Raw genomic sequence first — 27,623 nt, 5'->3', positions numbered from 1 at the left:
CTGTATTTTACACTGTTCAGGAAGAAATGCATTTGTTTCTTTTTCTCTGGGGTTGTACAACATACAGAGTCTTGAATCTTAGGGTTTGTTTGTTTATATTAGTACTTTTAGTTTTTGGTCCCGTATTTGCATAGGGGTTATCTTTGTTCTGCTAGGAATGAATGTTGAGAAGCATACAGTGTGCTTTGTGTAGTTTAATTTTGTGGTTTGTATATATGAAAAATGAATGGAAAAAAATAGTGTTACAATTAGTACTGTTATGGGGGTGGGGCGGAGAGGGGCGGGGTCTGGCCACGACTTAGCCCAGTGTTCTTCAACTGCCGGCCCACAAAATAATTCTTTTATTTCTGCAAGTCCATAGGTGTAAAAAGGTTGAAGAACACTGCCTTAGTCTTTGCAATTTTTGAAGGCGTGAAAAATCGATCCACTTGTACCCGTTCTACTCCACTCAGGATTTTGTAGACATGAATCATACCTCCCCTCAATTATCTCTTTTTCAAGCTGAAGAGTCCAAACCTTTTTAGTCTTTCCTCGTACGAGAGGAGTTCCATCCCCTTTACCAAGTTGCTCACTCTTCTTTGAACCTTTTTAGTGCCACTATATTTTCTTGAGATAAGGAGACCAGAATTGAACGCAATACTCCAGGTGAGGTCGCACCATGGAGCAATACAGCAGCATTATAATATCTTTAGTCTTGTTAATCATCCCTTTTTTAATAATTCCTAGAATCTTGTTTGCTTTTTTGGCCACCATCCCATACTGGATGGAAGGTTTCATCGTATTGTCTACATTGACACCCAGATCCTTTTCTTGGGCGCTAACCCCCAAGGTGAACCCTAGAATCCGGTAACTGGAATTTGGTTTATTCTTCCCAATGCACAATCACTTTGCATTTGTGAAGGGATGCAGTTCTGAACCAGGGCAAGGTCAGCACACAGGCAAGGTCTGCACACTGATCTAAGGCCCTGTGAAAGAATCTAAGCCCCTGTGAATGAATACTGAATCATTCTCTCTCTCCCCCTTACCTGTCACACATTAACCCTTATCTTATTTAAGCTGTCCATATTTGGAAAGGACATCAGCTGACAGGCTTTGAGGACGTGCAAAAACACAGGTATTGTCTAAGTGCTGAGTTGGAGGGTGATCACGAGGTAAAGGGACGGTGATCACGATGTAAAAGCATGTACCTGTGTTTCCACCAATGTAAAAGCATGTACCTTTGTATCCACCAATCATTAGATGTGTAAACGAGGGAGTTACTATGGTGTCATTAGCTTAGAAGCATAATAAAAGGGACTCGGAGCTTGCCACTGGCAACCTACTCCTTCCTGGCTTGTATCCTGTGTGTGTGTTTGCTGATTTCCATTCCTACAGTGGCGCCAGGAACAGGGACCCTACGCCCTGCTTGCTCCATCTTACGATAAGACTAGGTGCACTGCATTCTCCGGGATCCTCTCGAGTAAGTATGGGAAATTCCCTGTCAGATTTGCAGCGTGCTCATGTGAAAGAATTGAAGTATATTCTGAGACATACAGATAGAGAGGCCTCTGATTCACTGTTCCCGGTATCCAGAAAAAGGATCCCTAAAAACAGAAGATTGGATAAGAGTCGGGAAAGTTTTGTATGCTGAGCCTAGGGCATCAGAAGCCATCTTAATCTTATGGCAGAAGTGTAAGTATTCCTTGGAAAAGGTTGGGACTGAGGCGTCGTCCAAGGTGTCAACAGTCTCATTAACCATTTCCCCCCTGACTATTCCAGTCAGAACATATATCCAAAAATCATACTTCCCGCACAGTTAACTCCAGTACCTTTAAGTGCAAAAAAGGAAGAAACATTAGCGCACTTACCATTATCCTTTGCAATATTGCGAGAAATTCATAAATCTATTTCAGAGACAGTTTTAAGAAGTAATTTCACAGCCGGGTTATTTGAAACCCTGGCTAGGGCGCATACCTTAATACCACAAGATTGGAAAAACATTATGCGCATGGTATTGACTATGGGTCAATATGTTATGTGGGATAGTGAGTACCAATGGGAGGCTCAACGGAGAGCTTTACACTCTGGAGGGCTTTATACCCCAGATCAGTTATATGGAACAGGAAATTTATCCACTATTAGACAAGTAGATAATAAGGAGGCTCAAAGTGATTTAATGATGAAACTAGCCAAAGAGAATGCTAATTTGGATTGTCGTGAAGCATTACAGGGCTTAGGAAACAGGACAGATATTGCATTAGTCAATATGTTGCGAGCCTGTGCTGGTATTGGCATTTAAACATACTAAATGGGCATTTTAGCAGCTGCAGTAACATAATCCCGATAAAATGGGAGGTTTTGGTAATAGACCTTAAAGAGGGGTTGTTTTTTTTACCATTCCTCTACATCCAGATGATAAAGGAAAATTTGCGTTCACTGTGCCTGTTCGTAATCATAGTCAATCTATTTGGGTCACAAATTACTACAATCGTATGCAGCTCCTACCATTATTATTTTGAAACTTAATTCTACAAACACGTATGTGGAAGCAGGAGATGAGATTAAGGTTTATAGGTGCAGGAATTAGCTTAATAGAACAGAGAAATAATAAAATACCGAGTGGATTTAGAGACCACTTCTGTGTATAAGAAAGACAGGCCTGTCTGCCTGCCTGAATGTGTGTTTTTCTTGTGTGACTGATAAGATGGGTCTGAGGAGAAATTAATACAGGAGTTGGTCAAAAGCTCTAGAGAGAGGATAAGGATTTTAACCTCTTAACTTTATAAATTTGAGACTTGGTTCAGCAAATTATATTTTTGTATATGGGTTGAAATACTGGTGACTAAGATGTGGGGTGTTAATTATCCCTCATAAATTGGAGTCACTGTTAAATTTCTAGATTCACACTGACACTGTGGCAAGGGTCATTTTCTTCCCCAAATACTTGACCTTTGCACATCTTATCAAGCTGTTGACAAGCTTCAGCCCAGGTCTTTTGTTTGCGACTCTTCAATACTCATAACTTTGATGTTATCTAGGTTTGCCCAAGATTAGATATGAAGGATGTAACCTTCCATAGCGTTTGCTCACTCTGGTTAAGCCAACAGATCATGCTGACAATTATTAACTGCATTGCAGAGCTGTCACTGAGAAGAGTGCTAAGTTATAGGAACCTTTACAGTAATAGTCGTTTATTCATGTAAATGGAAAGTCTACTATTCTCCTTTAAATATTAATGAACTTGCAATTTAATAGTTGTATTTCATGTCTTTTATTTGTGAAAAGAAAAATGTTTTACAGAAAATAGCGGGTAAGTGATTACAATGTCACTGAATAAACTGTCCCCAGATATGGAAAGCCTTCCAAGATAATCACAATTAAGGTAAGCTATTTCTGAATTATGTTCTTACAAGAATAAATAGACTCCTCATTGAGTGGGCACAAATTAAAATTTGGATATTAATTGTATTTTGGTAATTTGATGGAAGAACGAATTGCTGATTCATATAGAAAAATGCGGGGTTTGTATCTAAAGGATATGCCATTGGAGTCTGAGTATCAGACAGCAATATGTGCCAGCTGTACTACCTAGAACTACTATGACTCAATTTTACAGTATCCCTGGAAGATGAATGCCCCTTACCTTTTGGTCATTTGGGAATCGTATTTATGTCGTTTTGTCTCTGATTATATTATAGATGGTAGAAGCTGAAGACTGCAGCTTGCAACAGGCAGACAGGGGACCTATCCAGACTGCATACATGAAATCAATGGACAGTCATATTTCTCTGACCTTTTGTGACTCCAATCTAAAGGATATATACTTACTTTTAAAGCTTCACAAGACATCAAGATAATAACTGTGGTTAACTACTGATTTTGATCGTGTTCATTCCTATGGTTGATAATTTGAGAATATAGCAAGAAAAGGAAACCCTCTTATATTGTATAGCCAATAGAAACTTAATCAAAATACTACTGGAATTGGCTAAATCCCCTTATGCCTGAGCCAGAAGTCTGTAAATATAATAAACACTAGGAAAACACCGGAGTTAAGACCAAAGACATCAGTATGAGCCCGCCATAAATTAGGTACGGGTCAGCATGCCTCCTGTGGTAAATGTTCTGTTTGTGACACGTCTCTCTCTGGGAGCCAATGGGTTCATCCTACCACTAAGCAAATATACAACTTGAAATCTAGGATTACTTGTGAATCAAAATTTGTGGTGTATGTGATTTCCTGCCCTTGTGGACTCATTTATGTGGGCTGCACCACCCGGAGTATTCGTACCCGGCTTATTGAACACCGGAGTTGTTTAAAAACTGGCAAAACTACAGCTCCCATGGTGTCTCACAACATGTCCCTCCAACATAGTTTTTCTCAACTACGATGGTGTATTTTGGAACAGATTTCTACCACATTTGAAGGGGACAGACATACCTACCTGTTGACTCGTGAGAATTTTTGGATATTCTGTCTTCGATCACACTTTCCTATAGGGTTAAATGAAAATGTGGACAAATGTTTTACCTGTTAATTTTAGACCTGGTCGGTCAGTTCCTTTACAGGGGCTCTCTCTCTCTTTTTTCATATGGTTCTTTTTATATTTATTTATTTATATACTTGTTTTGTTTTACACGATATACTTGGTCCTTATTATGTTTGTCCCTTAGCGGGTGCCGTTATTTTGCGTCACCACGCAGTCTTCGGGTGCGGCCAAGGCTGGCTCTCCAAGGCGTTCTTAAACCCTGCAGACGCCATGTTGTTCTCTTCATTTTCAGCTTTGTTTGATTTGTACACGCTATTTATTTATTCATTTATTTTCTTCGACTTTTGTTTTTTGACCAACTAACTGAGATTCTTGTTGTCGGTGTTTTCCACTGGGCCATTAATTTATTTGGCATCCTGCTCCTGATGAAGATACGAAACGGAGCTCTGTCGAGTGGTGATGAATGGTGATATGTTTATGGTTTGAGTGGTGTTGTGTATGTATGTGTTTGGGGTTCGTAATGGTCTGGGACCCTGGTTATTTGTTATAGTGCCGATGTTCTATTAGCCATTATAATTGGGTTATATGAGTGACATATATAGTGTTTGTAGCTCAGTGATCTATTTTAGCATTTGCACTTTAGCTATTGCACTTTATCCCAAAAGTTAGATTTTGCTGCTATTATAGACAGGAATCTTTGGAGTGGCACTGGCACTTGCACTTTTCATGAGTATACAATTTGATATTGTATCTCAGTTATTTGTTTCTCAGGGTCCTGGTAGATTTGCACAGTTTGCACAATTTTCTTATGTAAAGTATTCATATATAAAAAAATCTTTTAATGTAATTCTATACTTATTTAGGAGGAACTGTTTATCAGGATAGGTATTAATTTTATTAGATGTTACATATTAATTTATTAATCTTAACGTTTTTGTATATATTTATAAAAATCAAAATTTAGAACTATGCATGTGTAAACTTTCAACTACCATTCACATATTTTCTTCATTCATTGTAATTTATTGTATTTATTGTGTTGGTTTAGTCTTTGAAGGGGTATTTGTGTGTTACGTCTCTATATTCCCCCTTTTCCTGAATTATAAGCCTGTATTTTGTCACTTGGAACTAAATTGTTTGTTTCACGGGAAATGATCATAGACTTTATGATGTATGAGGCAATTCTCATTTAGACGTATGTCTGATGCTAGTCACCTTTGAGACTTAGCCTGAGCCAAAGGTTCCCACGATTTATGGCGGGCTCATACTGATGTCTTTGGTCTTAACTCCGGTGTTTTCCTAGTGTTTATTATAGTTACAGACTTCTGGCTCAGGCATAAGGGGATTTAGCCAATTCCAGTAGTATTTTGATAATTTGAGAAGCATTGAGACTGTTGAGAATCTACTGTCAGAAGAGTTTGCACAAGTTACCAGCCTGTCCACACCTTCGTTTACACTTGTTTTCATATGTTCTATGATGCTTTATTGTCCAGAGGTTTTACTTTGTTTAGGTGTTATGTAATTTATCTGGAATTTCACATTTTTCTCTTAAGTGTGCAACTGTTGTGCTTTTCCTTTTTTTTAAAAAAAATTTGTATAAATCTTTTTATTGAGCATTTGCAGGATACAAAACAAGCAGCAGCACAAGAACCAAATATCCAACCCAGCAATATCCAATAACATAGGAAAAATACAACAAACCCAAGAACTAGGTAGGACAAATCAAAAAACAGCATAAAATAAAACTACTACATAGCAAAAAGAACAGAGCATAGTAACAAACGCTCAATACTCAAAGTTTTCACAGTTTCTCAAAGAAGCAACACCCAAAGCCCCCTAGAACATCCCTCCTTAACCCCCCCATGTGTGTGACACTGATAAGATGAGCGCCAGATACAGGCACAATCTGTGTGAACTGCAATAGGAAGAAAACCAAAATCAGCAGTAGGGAAGAAAGAAAAAATAGAAGGAAGAGAAAAAAGAAAAAATGAAGAGACAAAGAAGAGAAGTACCAGGACCCCCAATCAAGAAGAACTGCTCTCAGTGTGGCCTGGCAGACTAGGCAGGAGCCTAGTTCTGTTTTAACCTGAAAAGCCTTCCTCCTACCTGAGGAGGTCAAGCCGACAGGCCAGAACTCAACACAGCTAATCCCTCTGCTGGTTAGAGCAAGGGATAAGTGTGTCACAACCTGCAAAGGAGCCTCCTTCAAGGGAAATTGAGGCCAAAGAGCAGAAATAACACAATGAAGAGCCATCGCTTCCGACTTAGAAATATTCAACTTCAGCCCTGAAACCTTATCAAAACAAGTGAAGAGATCAAGTAACAAAGGTAGAGTGACTTCTGGACACGTTAAAATTACCATAATATCGTCAGCGAAGGTCAAGGCACGTATAGAAGAGCTACAAATCTCTACCCCCCGCAACCCTGGATGGTGTCGGATTTGCAAGAGCAAGGGTTCCAGAAACAAGATATATAACAACGGGGAGAGAGGGCAGCCCTGCCTGGTCCCCCGTCCCAAGGGAAAGGCCCTCGAGGCAGGTCCATTAACCAGCACCGCAGCCGCTGGATTTGAATAAAGCGCCTGCAATGCCTGAAGATAAAAACCCGAGATCCTATAATGAGGTAACAAAGAGAAAAGAAAACCCCATTCAACCCGATCAAAAGCCTTTTCGGAGTCAAAACTAATGATCAGGGAGGGAATACGATGAATATCATAATAAGCCATTGCAACAATTTGCGAACATTAAGCCCAGCCTGGCGACCTTGCACAAATCCTACCTGATCCACCCCCACCAAAGTTGGAATAAAAAGGAGCCAATCTATCCGCAAGAATCTTGGCCAATATTTTCAGGTCAACATTGATTAATGAAATGGGGCGATAAGATTCCACGAAAAAAGGATCCTTTCTGGGCTTAGGAAGGACCGTAATTAAAGCTGATTAGAAGGAACTGGAAACCGACAATCCAGAATTGCGCTACGATAAAATCCAAGCAAAGGATCTGCAAGATGTCCTCCGAGGAGTCGATAAAACTCACCTCCAAATCCGTCTGGCCCCGGGGATTTACAAAGGGGCAGATGTTTGATAACCCGAATGATCTCCTCTCGGGTAATAGGCGCATTAAGAGAGGTAAGAGCATCGGAAGATAAAGATGGGAGAGACACAGAGTCTAGGAAGTCAGCAATTACAGTCTCTTGATTCACCACCTCAGCCGTGTAGAGGCCCTGATAGTAAGTAACAAACAAATCTTCTAACTGCTCCTGCTTAGTAACCACATCCCCCACAGAGTTCTTCAAAGAAGAGATAGGTGTAGAGCCAGACCAGTTTTTGGTCAATCGAGCCAAAAAAGTTTCCCCGGGCAATTGCCAAAATGATGGAGCTTATACTTATAATAAAAAATTGATTTATAAGCTCTTTCATGTAAGAGCGCATTATAGGCAATTTGGGCAGTGTGAAAATCATTTTTATGCTGCAAAGATGGCGAACGAAGGAACCGCTCCTGACAGGACTTAACCTTCTTCTCAAGCTCCAAAAGTTTTTGAGCTTGGAGCTTATTCTTCCGAGAGGTATAAGGTATTATAGCTCCTCGAAGTACCACCTTAGCAGCATTCCAAAAAAGCAAGCCCTCCTCTATATGGACATGGTTAAACTCTACATAGTCATTCCATTGTTGCACCAAATAAGGCACAAAATTGGGATCCTGATATAAAGCAACTGGGAAATGCCACCTCCCCCCTTCCCCCAACCCACTCACCCCCAGCCCCATATCCACCCAAACAGGAGTATGATCAGAAACAGCCAAAACTGCAATAGCAGCGTCATAAACAAGATGAAAGGAAGACCTAGATAAAAATATATAATCAATTCTGGAGGAAGTATGATGCACCCTAGAAATATGGGTAAAATCCCTATCCCCGGGATGCAAGGTACGCCACACATCCACCAGATCAAGAGTCCGAAGAAAGCCAGGCAAACCATGATCTGACCGGGGAGGGGAAGATATAGAGTCCCCAGAACAATCCCAAGCAGGATGAATTACAGTGTTAAAATCACCCAATGTTATGAGCTGAAGCGGAATCCTGCAAGGGAAGCAAAACTCCCAGGAGTTTAGTCAAAAACACTCGCTTCACGGTATTAGGGGCATAAATAGAAGCAATAACCATACGTTGTTGAGGTAAGGTACCCTGCACCAAAAAAAACAGGGGAAACAAAACCGCAAAACCAAAGTGGAATTGTCCAATCAGAATGGTGCACAAAAAAAGTGTCTTTCTCAACTCATCTGATAGATCCAAATGCCTTTATTCATCCAAAGTTGTGCAAATTCATACAGTGACTCAATGACTCGACATGTATATGTTTCGGCCTACCCGGCCTGCATCAGGAGTCTTAGGAGTCTTTGGGTGTACAATGGAGTGACCAAGATCTTATACCAACCAACCAAAACGTTGCTTCTGCACAAATCTTTGAAGCACTGCAAGACACCGTGGCCTTGTTGCTTGGATGAATAAAGGCATTTGGATCTATCAGATGAGTTGAAAGACACTTTTTTTGTGCACCATTCAGGTACCCTGCACCACCACATAGCGCCCTTCAGGGTCAGAGATAACATTGGTCATCTGGAAAGGTACTGATTTGTGTATAAGAACAGCTACCCCTGCTTTAGCTTTAGATGAAGAGGCAGAGAAACATTGCCCCACCCACGAGCGTTTCAATTTTCCATGCTCCAGTGCCGAAAGTTTAGTCTCCTGAAGGCCCACTATATCAGCCTTAGAACGCGCCAGTATCTTGGTACGTTTAACTGGAGAATTTATCCCCGACACATTCCAAAATATACAACGAAGGCCCCGCTTAGAAGTCATAGTACAAAAGAAAAAACAGAATACTCACAAGAAAACATAAATCCCCTGCCGAGGCACCCAACCTCACCCCGACAGGCGACCTCCAAAACAGCACACACAAACCACACACACACATCCACATCAGGCCACACAGCACACCCACCCAATCCCCCAACCCCCCCAGTCCCTCTCCCCACTCCCACACCCCGACCCCTCTTCCAATCCACCAACCACCAAAACAACATGGGGACCCCACTCATGCCATTAACCCTCCCTCCCCCCTGCCCCATACAGCAAAACCATTACAATAAGACACAAAAGCAAAGAGCAGGACATAGAACCTCTTGCATCGTAGGAAGTCCCAGGAAAAACAAAGCCTACTAGAAAAACCTAAGAAAAGAAAACACAAAAAGCAAACAGCCAAACCCTGAGTCCAGGAATTAAAGGGCCAGCAAGGAAAACAGCTTGACCCCAAGCCAACACAAAGCCTCTTCACTCCACAAGGGAGCCCAGAGTCATTCACAAATGAACAGAACCATCAGACCAGCGAAGAACATCCAGATCAAACAGGTGCCGATGGGACAGGAAACCACTGCCGGATCTGGGCTGCTGCCCTGTCACAAGTATCAAACACAAAAGGCTGGCCATTATACAGAACACGTAACTGAGCAGGATACTGCAGTGTAAAGCGCAATTTTTGGTCAACAAGCTGTTTGCAAATAAGCGAGAACCCCCTCCGCAAGGTCGCCACCTGAGTAATCTTGAAACATCAGCACTTTATGATTCTCAAAGGTAAGTTCTTTCCATTGGCGGCAAGCCTTCAGTAGATCTTTGAGAGCAAAGTTCAAGACATGCAGAATGTACGCGGATGAACCGCACAGTCCTGCTTCCGTCCCAGGCGGTGCGCTCTCTCAATCCTGAGGGGCCCCAGCGTAGAGGTGGTAAGAAGTTCAGCGGACAGCCATTTTCCAAGCACTCCCGCCAAATCAGAATCCGGTATAAGTTCAGGGATTCCCACCAAACAAACATTATTCCTCCTGGAACGGTTCTCAAAATCTTCCAGTTTGTCCTCAGAGACAGTAAGTTTACTTTGCAGCTGTGTCAGCTCCACATTCATCTTCATCAGAGAATCCTCCACCGTGCTCACTCGCTGCTCCACTTCGGTGACCCGGGCAGCAAACTCATGTACATTTGTAGAGAGAGCACTCGGGGACTCCTGCACGGTATCAAATCTTGTCCCCAGCGCTAGAACCACAGCCGCAGTGATTTTCTCCACCGGCGCGTCACTGACCATGTCTGACTCCTCGCTAGAGCCCGCCATCTTTCCCTCAGCTCCTGAAGGGGCCTTGACGCGTTCTCTGTCCTTTTTCCCAGCCTTAGTAGTCATGTCGGATCCGGTTTTCTGGACAAAACTGTCCATAAGATTGTATAGAAAAAGGATGCAAGCTGTAGAATGTGAAAATCGCAGCCAAAGGGGCAGTTAGAGAGGGAGAACCACGGAGCTCAAGAAAACGCAGCTTCCCAGCTCACTGCATGGCCACGCCCCTTTTAAAAAAAATTTTAACAAACCTGAACTATGGTTTAGAAACACTTGGGTTATGATTACCTTTCTGTAAAAAAAAAAAAATATACACCTACACCATGCAAGCTATTTATAGTAGCCCTGCGGATCTTCAGAGGATCCTCTACATTTATTGCCATTATACCTTAATTTACCTTCTTTGAATTGTACTTCTGAAATATAATTATGCTTTATTGCGTAATCTAATAGGCCCATTATGATATTCTGTTAGCTGTTGTATTATTTCTTTATTATTGTCTCATACATTGTTCTCGGAAAAGAACTATTTGTTTGTCCCATAATTTTATGTACTGTAACACCTGTCGAAGGTAATAGGCCTGTCCCACAGGTGGCAGTGATTTACATTTTGATTATTTGCTGACACGTCACAAGTTCTTTTAACGATTTAAATTTAATTTGAGAACTTGGCCCTTGCACCACACTCAAAGAAGACAAAATCTGTCTTGTGCATATTCATTGCTTGTATCACCTTCACATGAGTTAACTGTACAAATTATGCATATATTTGGGCTTTTTGGGTTTGCACTGGACATTTCTTCTTCATCTTAATGCATTTAATTCTAGGTTACTATGCCCGGGACTTCTGGGTATAGGGAAAGTAATCTTGAGGTTCTCTTATTTTAGGGATCTTTTGATATGCCTCACTTATCGACTTAATTAATGTCATAAGAGTTACATAAGAATTACCAACGAATTGTCGAGATCTTAAGGTGATAAATGTTGGGTAATTAGAAGTATATTAGAATTTGTTGGATAATTAGAAGCATATTAGAATATGTTATGGGTATAGAGTGGGTAGGTGGGGTTTGAATAGGAAATGGTCGTGTGAAATAGGTTTTATGTATTTTTTGTAGGGTTTTAGTTTTTTTCTTGAAGGTTTTATAGTCTGTGATCAAGGACAGCAGAATGGTGATTTGTCTGACCAGTTTAGCTGCTTTGGTGGCTATTAGGTTGTCATATAGTTTTTTTCGTTTGACATTTTTGGATAGTGGGTGTGTGAATAGTGCCTGATTGAGTTAGTCAATTATTCCAGTAGGTTGGGCTTTCTCCATTAATAGCATTGAATAGTAAATAGAATTTGATAGGTATCCATTCGAAGTGCAGGGAGGGACCAAGCAGGCACGCAAAAAGCACACACCTGCCTCGTGCACCGCTGTGCCGCTAACGCTGCCGGAAGAGAGCAGGGGAACCCAGGCAGGAGCGAGGAAAGCACGCTAGACCGCCGGGATGCCCAAAAAAGGTACGGGGGGGTGCCTGCCTGCCTTTGGGCTGGCTGGATTGGCACTGGCTGGCTGGGATGACTGGGGGCTGGCTAGCTTGTGGTGGATTGACTAGTTGGCTGGCTGGCTTGCTTGGGACTGGCTGGCTGGTTTGGGGTTAGCAGGCTGGCAGGCTGGGTTTCCTTTGGGCTGGCTGGCTTGGGGTGGGTGGGCTGGTTTCCTTTGGGCTGGCTGGCTTGGGACTGGCTGGCTGGCTTGTGGGTGGCTGGCTAGGGGCTGGCTGGCTGGCTTGGCACTGGCTGGGGACTAACTGGCTGCCACTAGACATGCCACTAGACTACCTGTACCCTGTCCCAGCCAACTACTAGACCACCAGAGGGGGGACAGGGTACAGGGCACACCATTTGGTTCAGAATTTTTTTTCTTAGTTTTTCCTCCTCTACAGGTGGGTGCGTCTTATGGTCAGCTGTGTCTTATGGAGAGAAAAATACGTTATGTACTAGTTGTGTGCTGACATATCTACAGAGATATTTGTGAATAATTATTAATTTATTATTTACAGCTGGCTACATAAATATATCTTTTTCTATCTTCATAATATTTATTTATTTATTTAAAATATTTCTTGCTCGCACATCCTGCAATTTTCGGCGAGTTACAGAGAAACATTCATAATGCAGACATAGAGACATAATCCAATAACATCTCGAATAACCTATAATCCTGAAATACCAAACCATACTTATTCTTGTATCCTGCAAATGTTGGCTAGGAATCATTGGGGCTTGCATTATATTGGAATTGATTCAGAGGTATAGACTTCACACAGATGGGTACGTTATTGTAAGTCAGTGAAGTGAAGAGAATCAATGCGTCTTCAGTGCCTTCCTGAATTGGAAGTATGTGGAAAGTTGGCGTAAGCTGCTTGGGAGTTCATTCCAGGGAGTTTGTTCCAGATTTTGGGTCCTTGGAACTCAAAAGTGATCTCGAAAAGAGCTTTCCTCTGTACCTGGCGCAGGGAAGGAAATGGTAGCTTGCAGCGTTGAATTGTGCTTGAATAATTGAAGGACTGTGTGACCTGGCGAGCAGAAATGAGACAAGCTGAGTTTTCTCCGTATACTGTATAGCTTTACGGATCATACATGCAATTTTGAAATGAACTCTGCCCTTGACTGGCAGCCAGTGTAATTCCTTAAGTAGTAGACTTGCCCTCTCATATTTTGTCTTGTGCAGGATCAGCCTTGCTACTGTGTTTTTGAGTAGTTGCAGTTTCTTATAGTCTTTCTCTGTGATGCGGCAGTAGAGGGAGTTACAGTAGTCTAAGTAGGGGATGAGGACATAAGAACCAGCAATACCTCATATTAATCATACTCACTTACATTAATATCATTCAAACAATACTGTTTTGATTAATTTCTGAATATTTAATAAAGATGGTGCCTCTTTAACTTCAAGCGGCAAGGCGTTCCACCACTGGGCGCCCTGCATAGCAATCAGAGCAACTAGTGACACACTAATCTCACCTCATTCAAAAGTGGGACCTCAAAGCACTGCTGTTCACTGGAGCGCAATGTACGACTGGGCAAATATTGACGAAGAAGATTACTTATCTCTAATGACTGTTTACTCTGTCTTAGCTTGAAATCGTACAAAGTACTTTAAACTCAACTCGAGCAGCTACTGGTAACCAGTGAAGCTTAATCAAGATTGGTGCAATATGGTCAAATCTTGAAGCCCCCTCAATTAAGTGGGCCGCTGCATTCTGTTATCAATTGTAATGCTCAAATTCAATTTTTTGGTAAACCAAAGTAAACAGCGTTACAATAATCAACTGTAGGAATCAAAATTGCACTTATCAAGAAAATCTCTTAATTTATGAAGCAGTGAAGTTTTAAAAGAGCTTTAGACACCACTACTCATTTATCTGTGGCTTAAAAGACAAAGTGGAATCCAATATCACCCCCAGGTATTTGCATTTATTAGATACCGGAAAAACTATTATCCAAACTCAGTCAGTACAGATGGAAATAATTCTACTAGTTTCTGGCGACCTACATAGAGTATCTCGGTTTTACACGTATTCAATTTCAAATGATTAGTGTCCATCCACTTTGATTACATCAAAACATTTTTCTAACCGTGAAATCGCGTCTTGCATTGAATTCTCGACCGGGACCAGGAATTGAATGTCGTCGGCATAAAACTTATAGCTTATCCCAAGAGCCTGCACTTCTCGACATAATGGGAGCAGATAAATATTAAATACTGCCGATAATGCCGATCCCTGAGGTACTCCACAGGTCACCAGTGCCCATTCCAAGTGTGTTATCTCCATCTCCACAAAAAACATTCTCCCTGACAAATAGGAGGCAAACCATTGTAGTACCTCTAATGCCCAATTGCTGTAATCTCCGTAAAAGAATCTGATGCGCAATTATGTCGAAAGCAGCACAGACATCCAGGAAAACCATAAAAATTGATTTACCCTGATCAAGCCCCCTGTAGATCACATCTAAGGTTGAAATAGCACAGTTACTTACCATAACAAGTGTTATCCAGGGACAGCAGGCAGCTATTCTCACATATGGGTGATGTCATCGACGGAGCCCGGATGCGGACGCCTCACAAGCAGACTTGCTTGAAAAAACTCAAAGTTTCGAGTCGCCTGCACCGCGCATGCACAAGTGCCTTCCCGCCCAGCACAGGGCGCGTCTCCTCAGTTCAGATAGCTAGCAGAGAAGCCTACCAGGGAAGGTGGGTAGGTTGTGAGAATAGCTGCCTGCTGTTCCTGGATAACACCTGTTACGGTAAGTAACTGTGCTTTATTCCAGGACAAGCAGGCAAGTATTCTCACATATGGGTGACCTCCACACTAACCAGAATGGGATGGTGGGAGTGTTGGCAATTTAGGAGAATAAATTTTGTAATACTGTTTGGCCAAACTGTCCATCCCGTCTGGAGAAAGTATCCAGACAATAGTGAGAAGTGAAGGTATGAACCGAGGACCAAGTAGCAGCTCTACAAATTTCCTCAATATGGGTAGATCCGAGGAAAGCTACTGAAGCTGCCATTGCTCTGACTTATGGGCTGTGACTTTACTGTGAAGGGGTAATCCAGCCTGGGCATAGCAGAAAGAGATACAAGATGTCATCCTGTTGGAGATGGTACGCTTAGAAATAGGATGTAACATAGTACATGATGGCAGATAAAGACCCGAATGGTCCATCCAGTCTGCCTAACCTGATTCAATTTAAATTTTTTAATTTTTTCTTCTTAGCTATTTATGGGCAAGAATCCAAAGCTTTACCCGGTACTGTGCTTGGGTTCCAATTGCCGAAATCTCTATTAAGACTTACTCCAGCCCATCTACACACTCCCAGCCATTGAAGCCCTCCCCAGCCCATCCTCCACCAAACGGCCATATACAGACACAGACCGTGCAAGTCTGCCCAATACTGGCCTTAGTTCAATATTTAATATTATTTTCTGATTCTAGATCCTTTGTGTTCATCCCACGCTTCTTTGAACTCATTCACAGTTTTACTCTCCACCACCTCTCTCGGGAGCGCATTCCAGGCATCCACCACCCTTTCCGTAAAGTAGAATTTCCTAACATTGCCCCTGAATCTACCACCCCTCAACCTCAAATTATGTCCTCTGGTTTTACCATTTTCCTTTCTCTGGAAAAGATTTTGTTCTACGTTAATATCCTTCAAGTATTTGAACGTCTGAATCATATCTGCCCTGTCTCTCCTTTCCTCTAGGGTATACATATTCAGAGCTTCCATTCTCTCCTCATACGTCTTCTGGCGCAAGCCTCCTATCATTTTCGTCGCTCTCCTCTGGACCGCCTCAAGTCTTCTTACGTCCTTCGTCAGATACGGTCTCCAAAACTGAACACAATACTCCAAGTGGGGCCTTACCAATGACCCGTACAGGGACATCAAAACCTTCTTCCTTCTACTGACTACGCCTCTCTTTATACAGCCCAGCATGCTTCTGGCAACAACCACTGCCTTGTCACACTGTTTTTTTGCCTTTAGATCTTCGGACACTATCACCCCAAGGTCCCTCTCCCCGTCTGTGTATTTCAGTTTCTCTCCTTCCTATTATTAATCCCCAAATGCATTACTCTGCATTTCTTTGCATTGAATTTTAGTTGCTAGGCATTAGACCATTCCTCTAACTTTTGCAGATCCTTTTTCATATTTTCCATTCCCTCTTCGGTGTCTACTCTGTTACAAATCTTGGTATCATCTGCAAAAAGGCACATTTTTCCTTCTAACCCTTCAGCAATGTCACTCACAAACATATTGAACAGGATTGGCCCCAGCACCGAACCCTGAGGGACTCCACTACTCACCTTTCCTTCCTTTGAGCGACTTCCATTAACCACCACCCTCTGGCGTCTGTCCGACAGCCAGTTTCTGAATGAATGGAAGTCGCTCGAAGGAAGGAAAGGTGAGTAGTGGAGTCCCTCAGGGTTCGGTGCTGGGGCCAATCCTGTTCAATATGTTTGTGAGTGACACTGTTGAAGGGTTAGAAGGAAAAGTGTGCCTTTTTGCAGATGATACTAAGATTGTAACAGAGTAGACACCGAAGAGGGAGTGGAAAATATGAAAAAGGATCTGCAAAAGTTAGAGGAATGGTCTAATGCCTGGCAACTAAAATTCAATGCAAAGAAATGCAGAGTAATGCAACTTATTTGGCCCAACTTATATGGATCGAAGGAAAACAAAAAGTTGAGGAGCAGTTCTGTGTGGTTTGGTGCGTTCCAAGTAGAAGGCCAAAGCACGTTTACAGTCCAGAGTATGAAGAGCTGATTCTCCAGGGTGAGAATGAGGCTTTGGAAAAAACACTGGAAGTACGATGGACTGGTTGAGATGAAATTCTGAGACCACTTTAAGCAGGAATTTCGGATGAGTACGAAGAACAACTCTGTCATGATGGAACACCGTGAATGGTGGGTCAGTAACTAAAGCTTGCAGCTCACTGACTCGTCGAGCAGCAATGAGAGCAATGAGAAACACCACTTTCCAAGTGAGATACTTCAGATGAGCCTTATCAATTGGTTCATATGGAGGCTTCATGAGTTGAGTAAAGACAACATTGAGGTCCCAAACCACAGGAGGCAGTTTGAGAGGAGGTTTGACATTGAAAAGTCCTTTCATGAATCTGGAAACCACCGGATGAGCAGAGAGGGGTTTCCCTTCAATAGGTTGATGGAAAGCCGCAGTTGCACTGAGATGGACTCATATAGATGTAGACTTGAGGCCAGAATTGGATAAGTGCAAAAGATAGTCCAAAACAGAAGATAAGGTGGAATGCTGAGGCTCCTTATGATGAGAAAAACACCATGTAGAAAATCTAGTCCATTTTTGGCGATAGCACTGTCTAGTTGTAAGCTTTCTAGAAGCTTCTAAAACGTCTCTTACAGATTGAGAAAACTGAAGAGGGGTTATGTTGAGAGGTACCAGGCTGTAAGGTGTAGAGACTGCAGGTTGGGATGAAGCAGAGATCCTAGACTCTGTGTAAGCAGAGAAGGAAAAACTTTTAGAAGGTATGACTCCCTGCTGCTAAGTTGAAGTAGAAGGGAGTACCAGGGTTGTCTCGGCCACCGAGGAGCGATTAGAATCATGGTGGCATGATCATTCTTCAATTTGACCAGAGTCTTGAGAATGAGAGGGAATGGAGGAAATGCGTAGAGGAAAAGATTTGTCCATTCCAAAAGAAAAACATCTGCCTCGAGGCGGTGAAGAGAGTATATCCTGGAGCAGAACTGAGGCAGTTTGTAGCTGTGGGGAGCTGCAAAGAGGTCTGTCATCTGTGGCGTTCCCCAGTGTGAAAAAATGTGACAAAGAGGCGAGGAATGGAGAGTCCATTTGTGAGGTTGCAGTAGACGACTCAAGTTGTCCGCCAAGCAATTATTTGCCCCTTGAATGTAGACAGCTTTGAGGAAGGTGTTGTGGCGGATTACCCAGTCCCAAACCTCCAGAGCTTCTTGACAAAGGGAGGCAGACCCTGTCCCTCCTTGTTTGTTGACATAATACATGGCGACTTTGTTGTCAGTCCGAACGAAGACTACTATGTCGTGAAGCAGATGTTGAAAAGCATGGAGAGCTTTGAGGATCGCTCTGAGTTCCAACTGATTGATATGACACTGACAATCCGTACTGGTCCAGAGGCCTTGAGTATGGAGACCATCTAGATGAGTGCCCCAAGCATAGGTCGAAGAGTCTGTCGTGAGAACAGTCTGATGAGGGGATGTTTGAAAAAGCAAGCCTCTGGAAAGATTGGAAGAGAGCATCCACCAACGGAGAGACTTCTTCAAGGAAGGAGTGACTGAAATGTGTCGAGAAGGAGGGTCGCAAACTTGCGTCCATTGAGATGCCAGGGTCCACTGAGGAATTCTGAGGTGAAGTCTGACAAAAGGGTTGCAAGGCTGAGGCTGCGAACTATAGACCAGTGAGTCTCATTTCAATAGTGTGTAAACTCATGGAAACACTAATTAAGCATAAATTAGATACGATCTTGAATGAGGGAAATCTCCGGGATCCCAGTCAACATGGATTCACCAAGGGTAGGTCCTGCCAGTCCAATCTTATCAGCTTTTTTGACTGGGTAACAAGAAGGCTGGACTCGGGAGAGTTCTTGGACATCGTATACCTAGACTTCAGCAAGGCTTTTGACAGCGTCCCACACCGCAGGCTGCTGAACAAGATGGAATCGATGGGGTTAGGAGAGACACTAACTGCATGGGTTAAAGATTGGCTAAGTGGCAGACTTCAGAGGGTGGTGGTTAACGGTATCCTCTCTAAAACGTCGGAGGTTACCAGCGGAGTGCCGCAGGGTTCAGTCCTGGGCCCACTCCTCTTCAACATATTCATTGGGGATCTGACTCAAGGGCTTCAAGGTAAGATAACCTTATTCGCTGATGACGCCAAACTATGCAATATAGTAAATGGCTACAATCTACAGGATACTATGGAGCATGACCTGCGTACTTTAGAAAGTTGGTCCTCGATATGGCAGCTGGGCTTCAACGCCAAGAAATGTAAGGTCATGCATCTCAGAAACGGAAATCCATGCAGAACTTACACCTTGAATGGAGAAACTTTAACCAGGACTACGGCAGAACGAGACTTAGGAGTAATCATCAGTGCAGACATGAAAACTGCCACTCAAGTGGAGAAGGCTTCATCTAAGGCACGGCAGATGATAGGTTGTATCAAGGGAAGCTTTGTCAACAGGAAGCCTGAAGTCATGATGCCATTGTACAGAGCCATGGTGAGACCTCATCTGGAATACTGTGTGCAATTCTGGAGGCCACATTACCGTAAAGATGTGCTCAGAATTGAATCGGTTCAGCGGATGGCCACCAGGATGGTCTCGGGGCTAAAGGGTCTCTCGTATGAAGAAAGACTGAACAAATTGCAGCTCTACACTCTTGAAGAGCATAGGGAGAGGGGAGACATGATTGAGACATTTAAGTACATCACGGGACAGGTCGAGGTGGAAGATGATATCTTTCTTCTCAAAGGACCTCGACCACAAGAGGACATCCGCTCAAACTCAGGGGAGGGAAGTTTCGTGGAGACTCCAGGAAGTACTTCTTCACAGAAAGAGTGATTGAGCATTGGAACAAGCTTCCAGTGCAGGTGATCAAGGCCCGCAACATCCCAGACTTCAAGAATAAATGGGATACCTATGTGGGATCCCTACGAGAGTCATGCCAAGGAATAGGGCCACTAGGGTATAGACTTGAAAGAGCGGGTCAGTAGAGTGGCAGTATAATTATAATTATACTTAAGGGGGTCAGTAGACTTAAAAGGGTGGGTCAATAGTGTGGGCAGACTTGATGGGCTGTAGCCCTTATCTGCCGTCATCTTTCTATGTTTCTACTGTGGAGGCCATGTGACCCAGAAGTACCATCATGTGTCTTGCTGAGATGGAAGAGCGGGAATACACTGTATGACAGAGTTGAAGAAGAGTTTCCAGACGTTGTTGTGGAAGGAATGCTCTGAGCTGGACAGTGTCCAGAACAGCTCCAATGAATTGTAGAGTCTGTGAGGGCTGAAGCTGAGATTTGGGAAAGTTGATTTCAAATCCCAAACTTTGTAGGAACCAGGTAGTCCGTTGGGTCGCTACAATAACCCCTTGAGATGTGGAATCTTTGATGAGCCAGTTGTCGAGGTAGGGAAATATTTGAAGACCATGATTTCTTAGAGCTACTGCTACCACTACCAGGCACTTGGTGAACACTCTGGGAGATGAGGCCAGGCCGAAGGGTAGTACTCTGTATTGATAATGCAGATTCTCCACCCGAAATCTGAAGTATTGACGGGAGGCCGGATGAATGGGGATATGAGTGTAGGCCTCCTCGAGATCCAGAGAGCATAACCAGTCGTTCTGCTCAAGAAGGGGATAAAGAGATGCCAGGGACATCATTCAAAACTTTTCTTTACCTAGAAATTTGTTGAGAGTCCTAAGATCCAGAATGGGCCGCAGATCGCCTGTCTTCTTCGGATCAAGGAAGTAACGGGAGTAAAAACCCCTGTTCTGCTGTTCCAAGGGAACTGATTCGATGGCATGGAGAGAAAGCAGAGCTTGAGCTTCCTGAAGAAGAAGGGCGGTCTGGGATAGATTGGAAGGATACTCTCTTGGAGGAAGCTCTGGTGGAACCTGAGTGAAATGAAGACAGTATCCTTCCCTGATGATGGTAAGCACCCAGAAGTCGGATGTAATTTTTGTTCATCGGTTGTAAAAATGATGGAGACGACCTCCCATAGGGGGAAAAGGAGACAGAGACAGAACGGTGGAGGTTATGCTCTGTTGTAAACAGTCAAAAAGGCTGAGAAGCCTTAGGTGCAGCAGAAGATTGGGGTTTCTGTTGCTTCTGAGGATGTTGTTTTTTCAGAGGAGGGCGAGTATAAGGAGCCGGCTTTGGAGCAAAACGCCTTTGATAGATAAGAGCAGGGCATGCAGGCTTGGCAGGAGCTGGCTTTCATTTAGGTCTGACTATAGAAGCAAATGATTTTTCATGGTCAGATAATTTTTTGGTGGCTGCCTCGATGGATTCATCAAAGAGGTCGTTGCCCTCACAAGGAATGTTAGCTAAGCGATCTTGAAGGTTAGAGTCCATGTCAATGGTACGAAGCCAGGCAACACGACGCATAGCTCTTCCTTCGCCTAAAATCTCTTGTTTTGGACTTTTAGGGCTTAGACTTTTTTTAGGTTGATTATATGGTGTAAGTTTAGATGTAGTGGTGGTCTGGGCGTTTAAACAGCTGAAAGTAGAGGCAGGCCATTATAAAAAAAAAAACTCCTTTTGGACGTTTTTTTTTGATAATGGACATTTTCCCTGCTTCTATTTTCAACGTTTAAGGCCTTAGGCCAAAAGGGGACTTAGACTAGAGAGCTGCACGGGAACGACGGGAATCCCGCGGGACCCACGGGATTCCCCTTCAAATCGCGGGAGTCCCGTGGGGACGCCCCCTTGGGTCACGGGGATCCCGTGGGGATGCCACCTTGGGTCGCGGGGATCCCGCAGAGTTGGAGGCAGCTCGAGTCGAGAGAGGCTCGTCTTCTTTTCCTGCCTGCAATACACCACACATAACTGACCTCCGGAGGGAAGGCTTTGTATCAGTTACGAGCAGCGTGCAGGGATCTTCTCAGAACAGTGCTTCTTAATCTCCCTACCAAAGGCTCCATAGAAGCTGACTTTTGATCGGACACCAGCACGAAGTAGAAATCAGCCAATGAGTTTTAAGTTAGCAGCAAAAGAGATGCCACAGCCATGCTGTTCAAATTACTTCTGCAGAGTCTTTGGCAAGGAGATTGATTTTTGTGCACTTAATTTATAGCGACAAGTAAACATTTGAGGCTATTATGAACAAAGCTATTTTACCATGCTACCATTACAACTCCTGCTGTTATCTGGACTTGTTTTTAAACTAGTGGTAGCTTTCACCTCCTCTAGGTTTTGTTGTGGGGTTTTTTTGGTGCTGGTTCAGCATATGCCATTGCCATTCCTTTTTCATTGAAGTGAGTCACGTCTTGCAATGAACTTCTTTAGTTTTCTTTCGATGCAATTCATACCTTTAGAGGTCCACCACAGGCTCTATGAATGCCGCTATTTGTTGATTGATTTTAAAGCCTTCCACAGTTGTTCTTTTACATGGTTATGGCTTAGTCCATTTAGCCCTGAACATGATGTTCACACATTTTTATGCCTAGTGTACGAGGTTTTCTGTTATGACTGTCCATTTCTTATCAGTATTTAAATGGGCTTGCCATGAGTTTTAAATCAGCTTTTATTGATCTTCATGTATGATGTGATTTTTTTTTATGCCTGGTTTATGAGTTTTTTCCCTGTTATGACTGTCCCGTTTTTTGGTATCTAAATGTTCCTGCTATCTTTTTTAAGTCTGCTCTTATTAATTTTATTGATTTTTATGGATGATGTGATTCTTATGCAGAATTTATTCCTGTTGTATGGGCTCTTTATTATTATGACTGTTTATTTTTAAATTGGTATTTTAAAGTGCCTGCTACGAGTTCTAAATCAGTCTTTTTTTTTATTTTCATGTATGATGTGCTCTCATGCATAATTCATTTCATTCACAGCTTTACATGTATGATGTGGTTCTTATGTATAATTTATTCCATTCACAGTGTAAAGACATTCATTCTGTCTTTAGTCTACATTTGTTTTCTGAGGGAATAGAAAAGGAGAATTGGGCATGAGTGGACAGCAACAGAAGGGTTTATATAAGATGGGAAAGCGTAAAATAGAAACTAGGACTAACTTGATGCAAAAATAAGTCCAGACAACAAAAGTAAAAACCAGAATTTATTGACTAAAATATGTCAGCTTTGGGAAATGTATATAGCACATGTCTTTGTATTGTGTTCAAAAGAAAAGGAAATGAATTTCTGGGTTTATTTCTACTGTTGCTGACCCTTGCTGTTACTGGTGGGAAATTAGAGAGTTGCATGGGAATGGGGACATTAGAGGCTCTGGTAGAAACCCGTTTACAAAGTATGTATTCGTCCCAATTAATATTTCCAAATTAATACCCTTTAATTCAGTAGCATAATTAAAGGAAATAACTATTTCTGAAGTTTATGGGGACGGAGGGGATTCCTCACGTGGACGGGTGGGATTTCTGTCCCCGCGCAACTCTCTGACTTAGATGTTTTTTTTGATTATGCCCCTCAATGCCTTTCTGCGGAAACTTCGTCATTAATTTCAATAAATTGCTTCACTGATTGTTCAAAAAATCCCAACTGGACAAGGGTCTAAAGGGCATGCAGTCTTATTCAGCTGTTGAATAATATGTATCGATCGTCTCTCAGAGTCGAACTCAGACCATCGTTCAGAAAGTGATCCTCTCTCAAAGGTGGCGTCTTATCTCTAAACTTTTTATCAATGAAAAATGTCAAAAAGTCAGTTTCAGCTATTCTGGTCTCATCATTCTAATAAGATTGCATAAATCTAAACCTGGCTAGTAGCTTGGGTCGACTCTTTCCCTAGACAGGAGTTACAGATGCTTATTACACACAACTAATTACTGCTACACTCCCCTCGTCGCTCTCGCCACCATTCAAGTTCTTTGGGGCACAGTAGAGAAGTAAGTGGAGGGGGGGCATACCACCATAGGCGCTGTCTTGGTAGGGGCACCAGCACCTCTCCGCCCCCACGTCTTTCTTTAAAATCTTCGCCAGGCCGATCAACTACTCTAGCGTGCTGCTCACGCCGGCCAGGCTCCATCTGAAATCACTTCCGGGTTGCGGGACCAGAAGTGACATCAGAGGTCAAGCCAATGCCAGCGTGAGCAGCCGGCCGAATAATTTTCAAATCGTCTTGTATCCTACACTAGATTCTATACGGAAACTCAGCTGCCCCTCTCATTCAATTATTCTCTAATGTTTGGTCGACTTCAAAAAGAATCCTTAACAGAATCCAACTAAATCTACCATTCACAAAAAACCTCCACTACAAGCAAATTTTCCACTCTATGCTAACTTATCTGGGTGTAAAAACCTGGAATGACCTATCAGAAGTTATTAGGACAGAGACAAACTGCACTACATTCAGAAAAAAACTGAAGACTCACCTCTTTGACAACTAACTGTCTTAGTTTCTGTATAACTCCCCCCTACTTCTGGGTCCCCTCTCTTATTTCTCCATACCCCGCTTCCCTACAACTTTCCCCCTTCCTCCTTGATCTGTCGCGTTGAGCCTATATAAATATGTGCGACACACAAATGGAAGTTTAGATTAGATTAGACATTTTTACCCCGGTCTATCTTATTACTCCACTCACCTGAGAAGCTGCTTTTCCCAATTTCTCTTTCCTCTGATCCAGGCTCACCCCTGATGTACGGCTCTTCCCCTCGTTCGATGTGGGATATAATCTTAGGGGTGACGGTTAGAGAACCTGCTGCTGGGGTAAGAAAATTGCATTCAATTAATTTTCTCAAAATTATTATACCTCATAAAAAGTAACATCTTTAATCCCACTCTAAATAGTTCAATGTATTATCACTTCATTTCAATATATGCAAACTTCTTCAACACTTATACAACATGCAGGTCTCCTTGTTCACACCAGAACATCTAGAATAAGGTAAAACAAACTCTCTGAGAATACTCAGACTGATATGAGCATAGAGAAAGGGCAGGAAGCTAAAATCATTTTCCCCACATCCTTCTCCAAAGAAATCTTTCCAGCAAAGAATCAGAATTTCAGAGATTATCTTCAACTAGTGCAGTAAGGATTACTTTTCCATTTTAATTAGATTATTTCTTGGCATCTTTTTACAGCCTGTATCCTATCAATACTGTAGATGAGACTTTCATCAGATACAAAGTGAAAAATCACCACCAATCGGAACCTGAGATGTGAATAGTCTGCTAGTGTGGAAAATACCAGAATCTACCGTATCTTTGTCCTGGGCTCCTGTCTGCCTCTATAACCTGTGGATGCTTCAGAGATTTTTAATACGAGGTGCTATCCAAAAGTTTGGGGAATGTGAATAGCATGAGCAAACTGGACATACTATGCCCTTCCGCCGCTAGAGGTGTCTAGCAGTATGCTTTGTTAATCAGTCTTCAGTAAAGCTAGCAGAACCTAATGTCAGAGTGTCTAAAGCTGAGTTTTCTGTTATTAATATAGACTCACAGGTGCGATTGCAATGAAAGATTAGGTTCTTACCTTTGCTAATCTTCTTTCTTGTAAATCCACACTTTATTCCTGGACAAGTGGTTTTGTTTATCCATACTCACCAGACAGCTTATAGAAAGCCTCAATTATTCAGAGTCTTCAGCCCCTCCCCTGCACTGATGAAAGGGGCACTAGAAACCCCAGGGCAAAGTGCTAAACATAGTCAGATGGCATTCTTCAAAAGGCTGGTCAGAAATTCAGCTTACCAGTACTGGTCAAGGCAGATGATTGGTGAATCAGCAATGTCCTGGGCAGGCTCCAGGAATAAAGTGTAGGATTTACAAGAAAGAAGATTAGTAAAGGTAAGAACCTAATCTTTCGTTCTTGTAAAATCCCACTTTATTCCTGGACAAGCAGGTTGTAACAGCGCAGTCCCATAAAATCAGGGAGGGACTGATGAGACTGCTGCCAAAACAGAGGAACCAAAAACAGCCACATCGATCCTATAAAACATGGTGAAAGTTTGCAGCGAAGACCAGGTAGCAGTCCACAATATCCTCCAAAGAAATCACCGACGATTCAGTAAAAGACGAGGACGTGCCTCTAGTAGAATAAGCCTGCACAGAAAGAGGGGGCTTCTTGCCGGCTGCAATGTAGGCAGATGAAATAGCCCTACGAATCCATCTGGAAATAATAGCCTTAAGACGCTGACCTGCCCCTGAGGGCCAGACCCACCAGAGCAAACAAATAATTGGAGAGCCAAATAATTTGTGACCTCCAGGTAGCCTAACAAAACCCTGCACACGTCAAGGGACTGCAACACCCGGTCCTGCTCCTGAGACCCAGAGGAGGTAAAGGATGGGAGCCAAACCTCCTGGTTGATGTGAAAGGCTGAATCCACCTTCGGAAGAAACGAGGGAACAGTGCGCAGAAACACACCAGAATCCATGATCTTAAGAAAAGGATCATGGCAAAGATTGAGCCTGAAGTTCAAACACCTGGCGATCTGAAGTAATGGCAACCAGTAAAACTGTCTTGATGGCGAAATACATCAGGGAGGAATGGTCTAGGATAGAGGTGGGAAACTCCGGTCCTCGAGGGCAGGAATCCAGTCAGCTTTTCAGGATTTCTCCAATGAATATGCATTGAAAGCAGTGCATGCAAATAGATTCTCATGCATATTCATTGAGGAAATCCTGAAAACCTGACTGGATTCCGGCCCTCAAGGACCAGAGTTGCCCACCCCTGGTCTAGGGACTCAAAGGGTGGATGCGTTAAGAGACCGAAGGGCCAGGCTGAGATTTGATGTCAGACAGAGCAAACAAAGCAGAGGCTGAAGCCACAGTGCACCACGCAAAAAATGGACGATGTCTGGATGGGCGGCTAAGGTGACCCGCAGAAGCTTCGGACCGATGCAGGAGAGACCAGGAAGCTGGACCCAAAGGGAAGCCACAGCCAGCTCTTTAGTCAGTCCGTCCTGAAGAAACTTCAGTATCTGAGGGATCGACGGAACGGAGGGGTCCATCTGCCCTGGGTGTACCACGTTTAACAGCATCTCCAAGCCTTTCCATAGGCCACCAAGGTAGATTTCCGTCAGCTCCCCAGAAGTGTAGGAATCATGGCCAACGAATATCCCCAGCAAACTACAATCATTTGTTCAATAGCCAAACCGTAAGCAGTCCGGCTCCTGAAGCACAATCGGGCCCTGTGTGAGCAGTTATTGATGACAGGGGAGCCAGAGTCCCTGGACCAGCTGGTTGGCATACCACAGGCGTCTCAGCCAGATGGGCGCCACAAGGACTACCTGGCCTAGGTGGACCGCAATCGATCTCTACAGACAGCCAATCATGGGTCAGGGCGGCAAGGTAGAGAAGACCCTCCCGTGGCCAGGGCTGGACTAGTGCATCTAAGCCTTCACTTCAGATGCATCTCCTCTTGATGACCGATGTAAACCACTGCAGCGACATTGTCCGGAAAGACCCTCATAGCTTGATCCCAGAGGCAGTGCTCGAAGCGAAGGAGAGCCAGTCTATGCGCCTGAAGCTCCAAGCGACTGATCGACACTTCAGAGAGTGACCAACAACCCTGAACCGGGTAGCATACAGCACCCCAGCTAAAGAGGCTGGCGTCCGTCGTCAGGATTACCCATTCGGAGATCTGAAGTAGGAGCACCCTGGAAGGAGAAGATGGGCGCAACCACCAGGCTAGAGTGCTCCAAGCCTTCACCGTGAATGGGAGGTAAACCTGCAGTGAATCCCACGGTGGACCCAGCAGGCAATCAGGGTGCTCTACAGCAGGCACAGGTGGGCTCTGGACCTAGGAATCACATCGATCGTTTCCACAATGG

The 27,623-nt window shown here is 43.3% G+C and overlaps 1 protein-coding gene across 1 annotated transcript in view; it reads right to left on the bottom strand.

The window, feature by feature from the left end:
• Positions 1-27,623, bottom strand: part of LOC117354587 (oocyte zinc finger protein XlCOF6-like) — a 42,098-nt gene that overhangs the window by 7,700 nt on the left and 6,775 nt on the right. Inside the window, exon 3 of the mRNA XM_033932360.1 lies at positions 24,437-24,556. Within this exon, the coding sequence (XP_033788251.1) occupies positions 24,437-24,556 (120 nt within the window). The remainder of the gene's footprint in view (positions 1-24,436; positions 24,557-27,623) is intronic.

This window comes from Geotrypetes seraphini, chromosome 2, assembly GCF_902459505.1.
Source record: "Geotrypetes seraphini chromosome 2, aGeoSer1.1, whole genome shotgun sequence".
Lineage (NCBI taxonomy): Eukaryota > Metazoa > Chordata > Amphibia > Gymnophiona > Dermophiidae > Geotrypetes > Geotrypetes seraphini.
The sequence above is the reverse complement of the archived record's forward strand: the minus strand, read 5'-3'. Positions and strand labels throughout refer to the sequence as shown.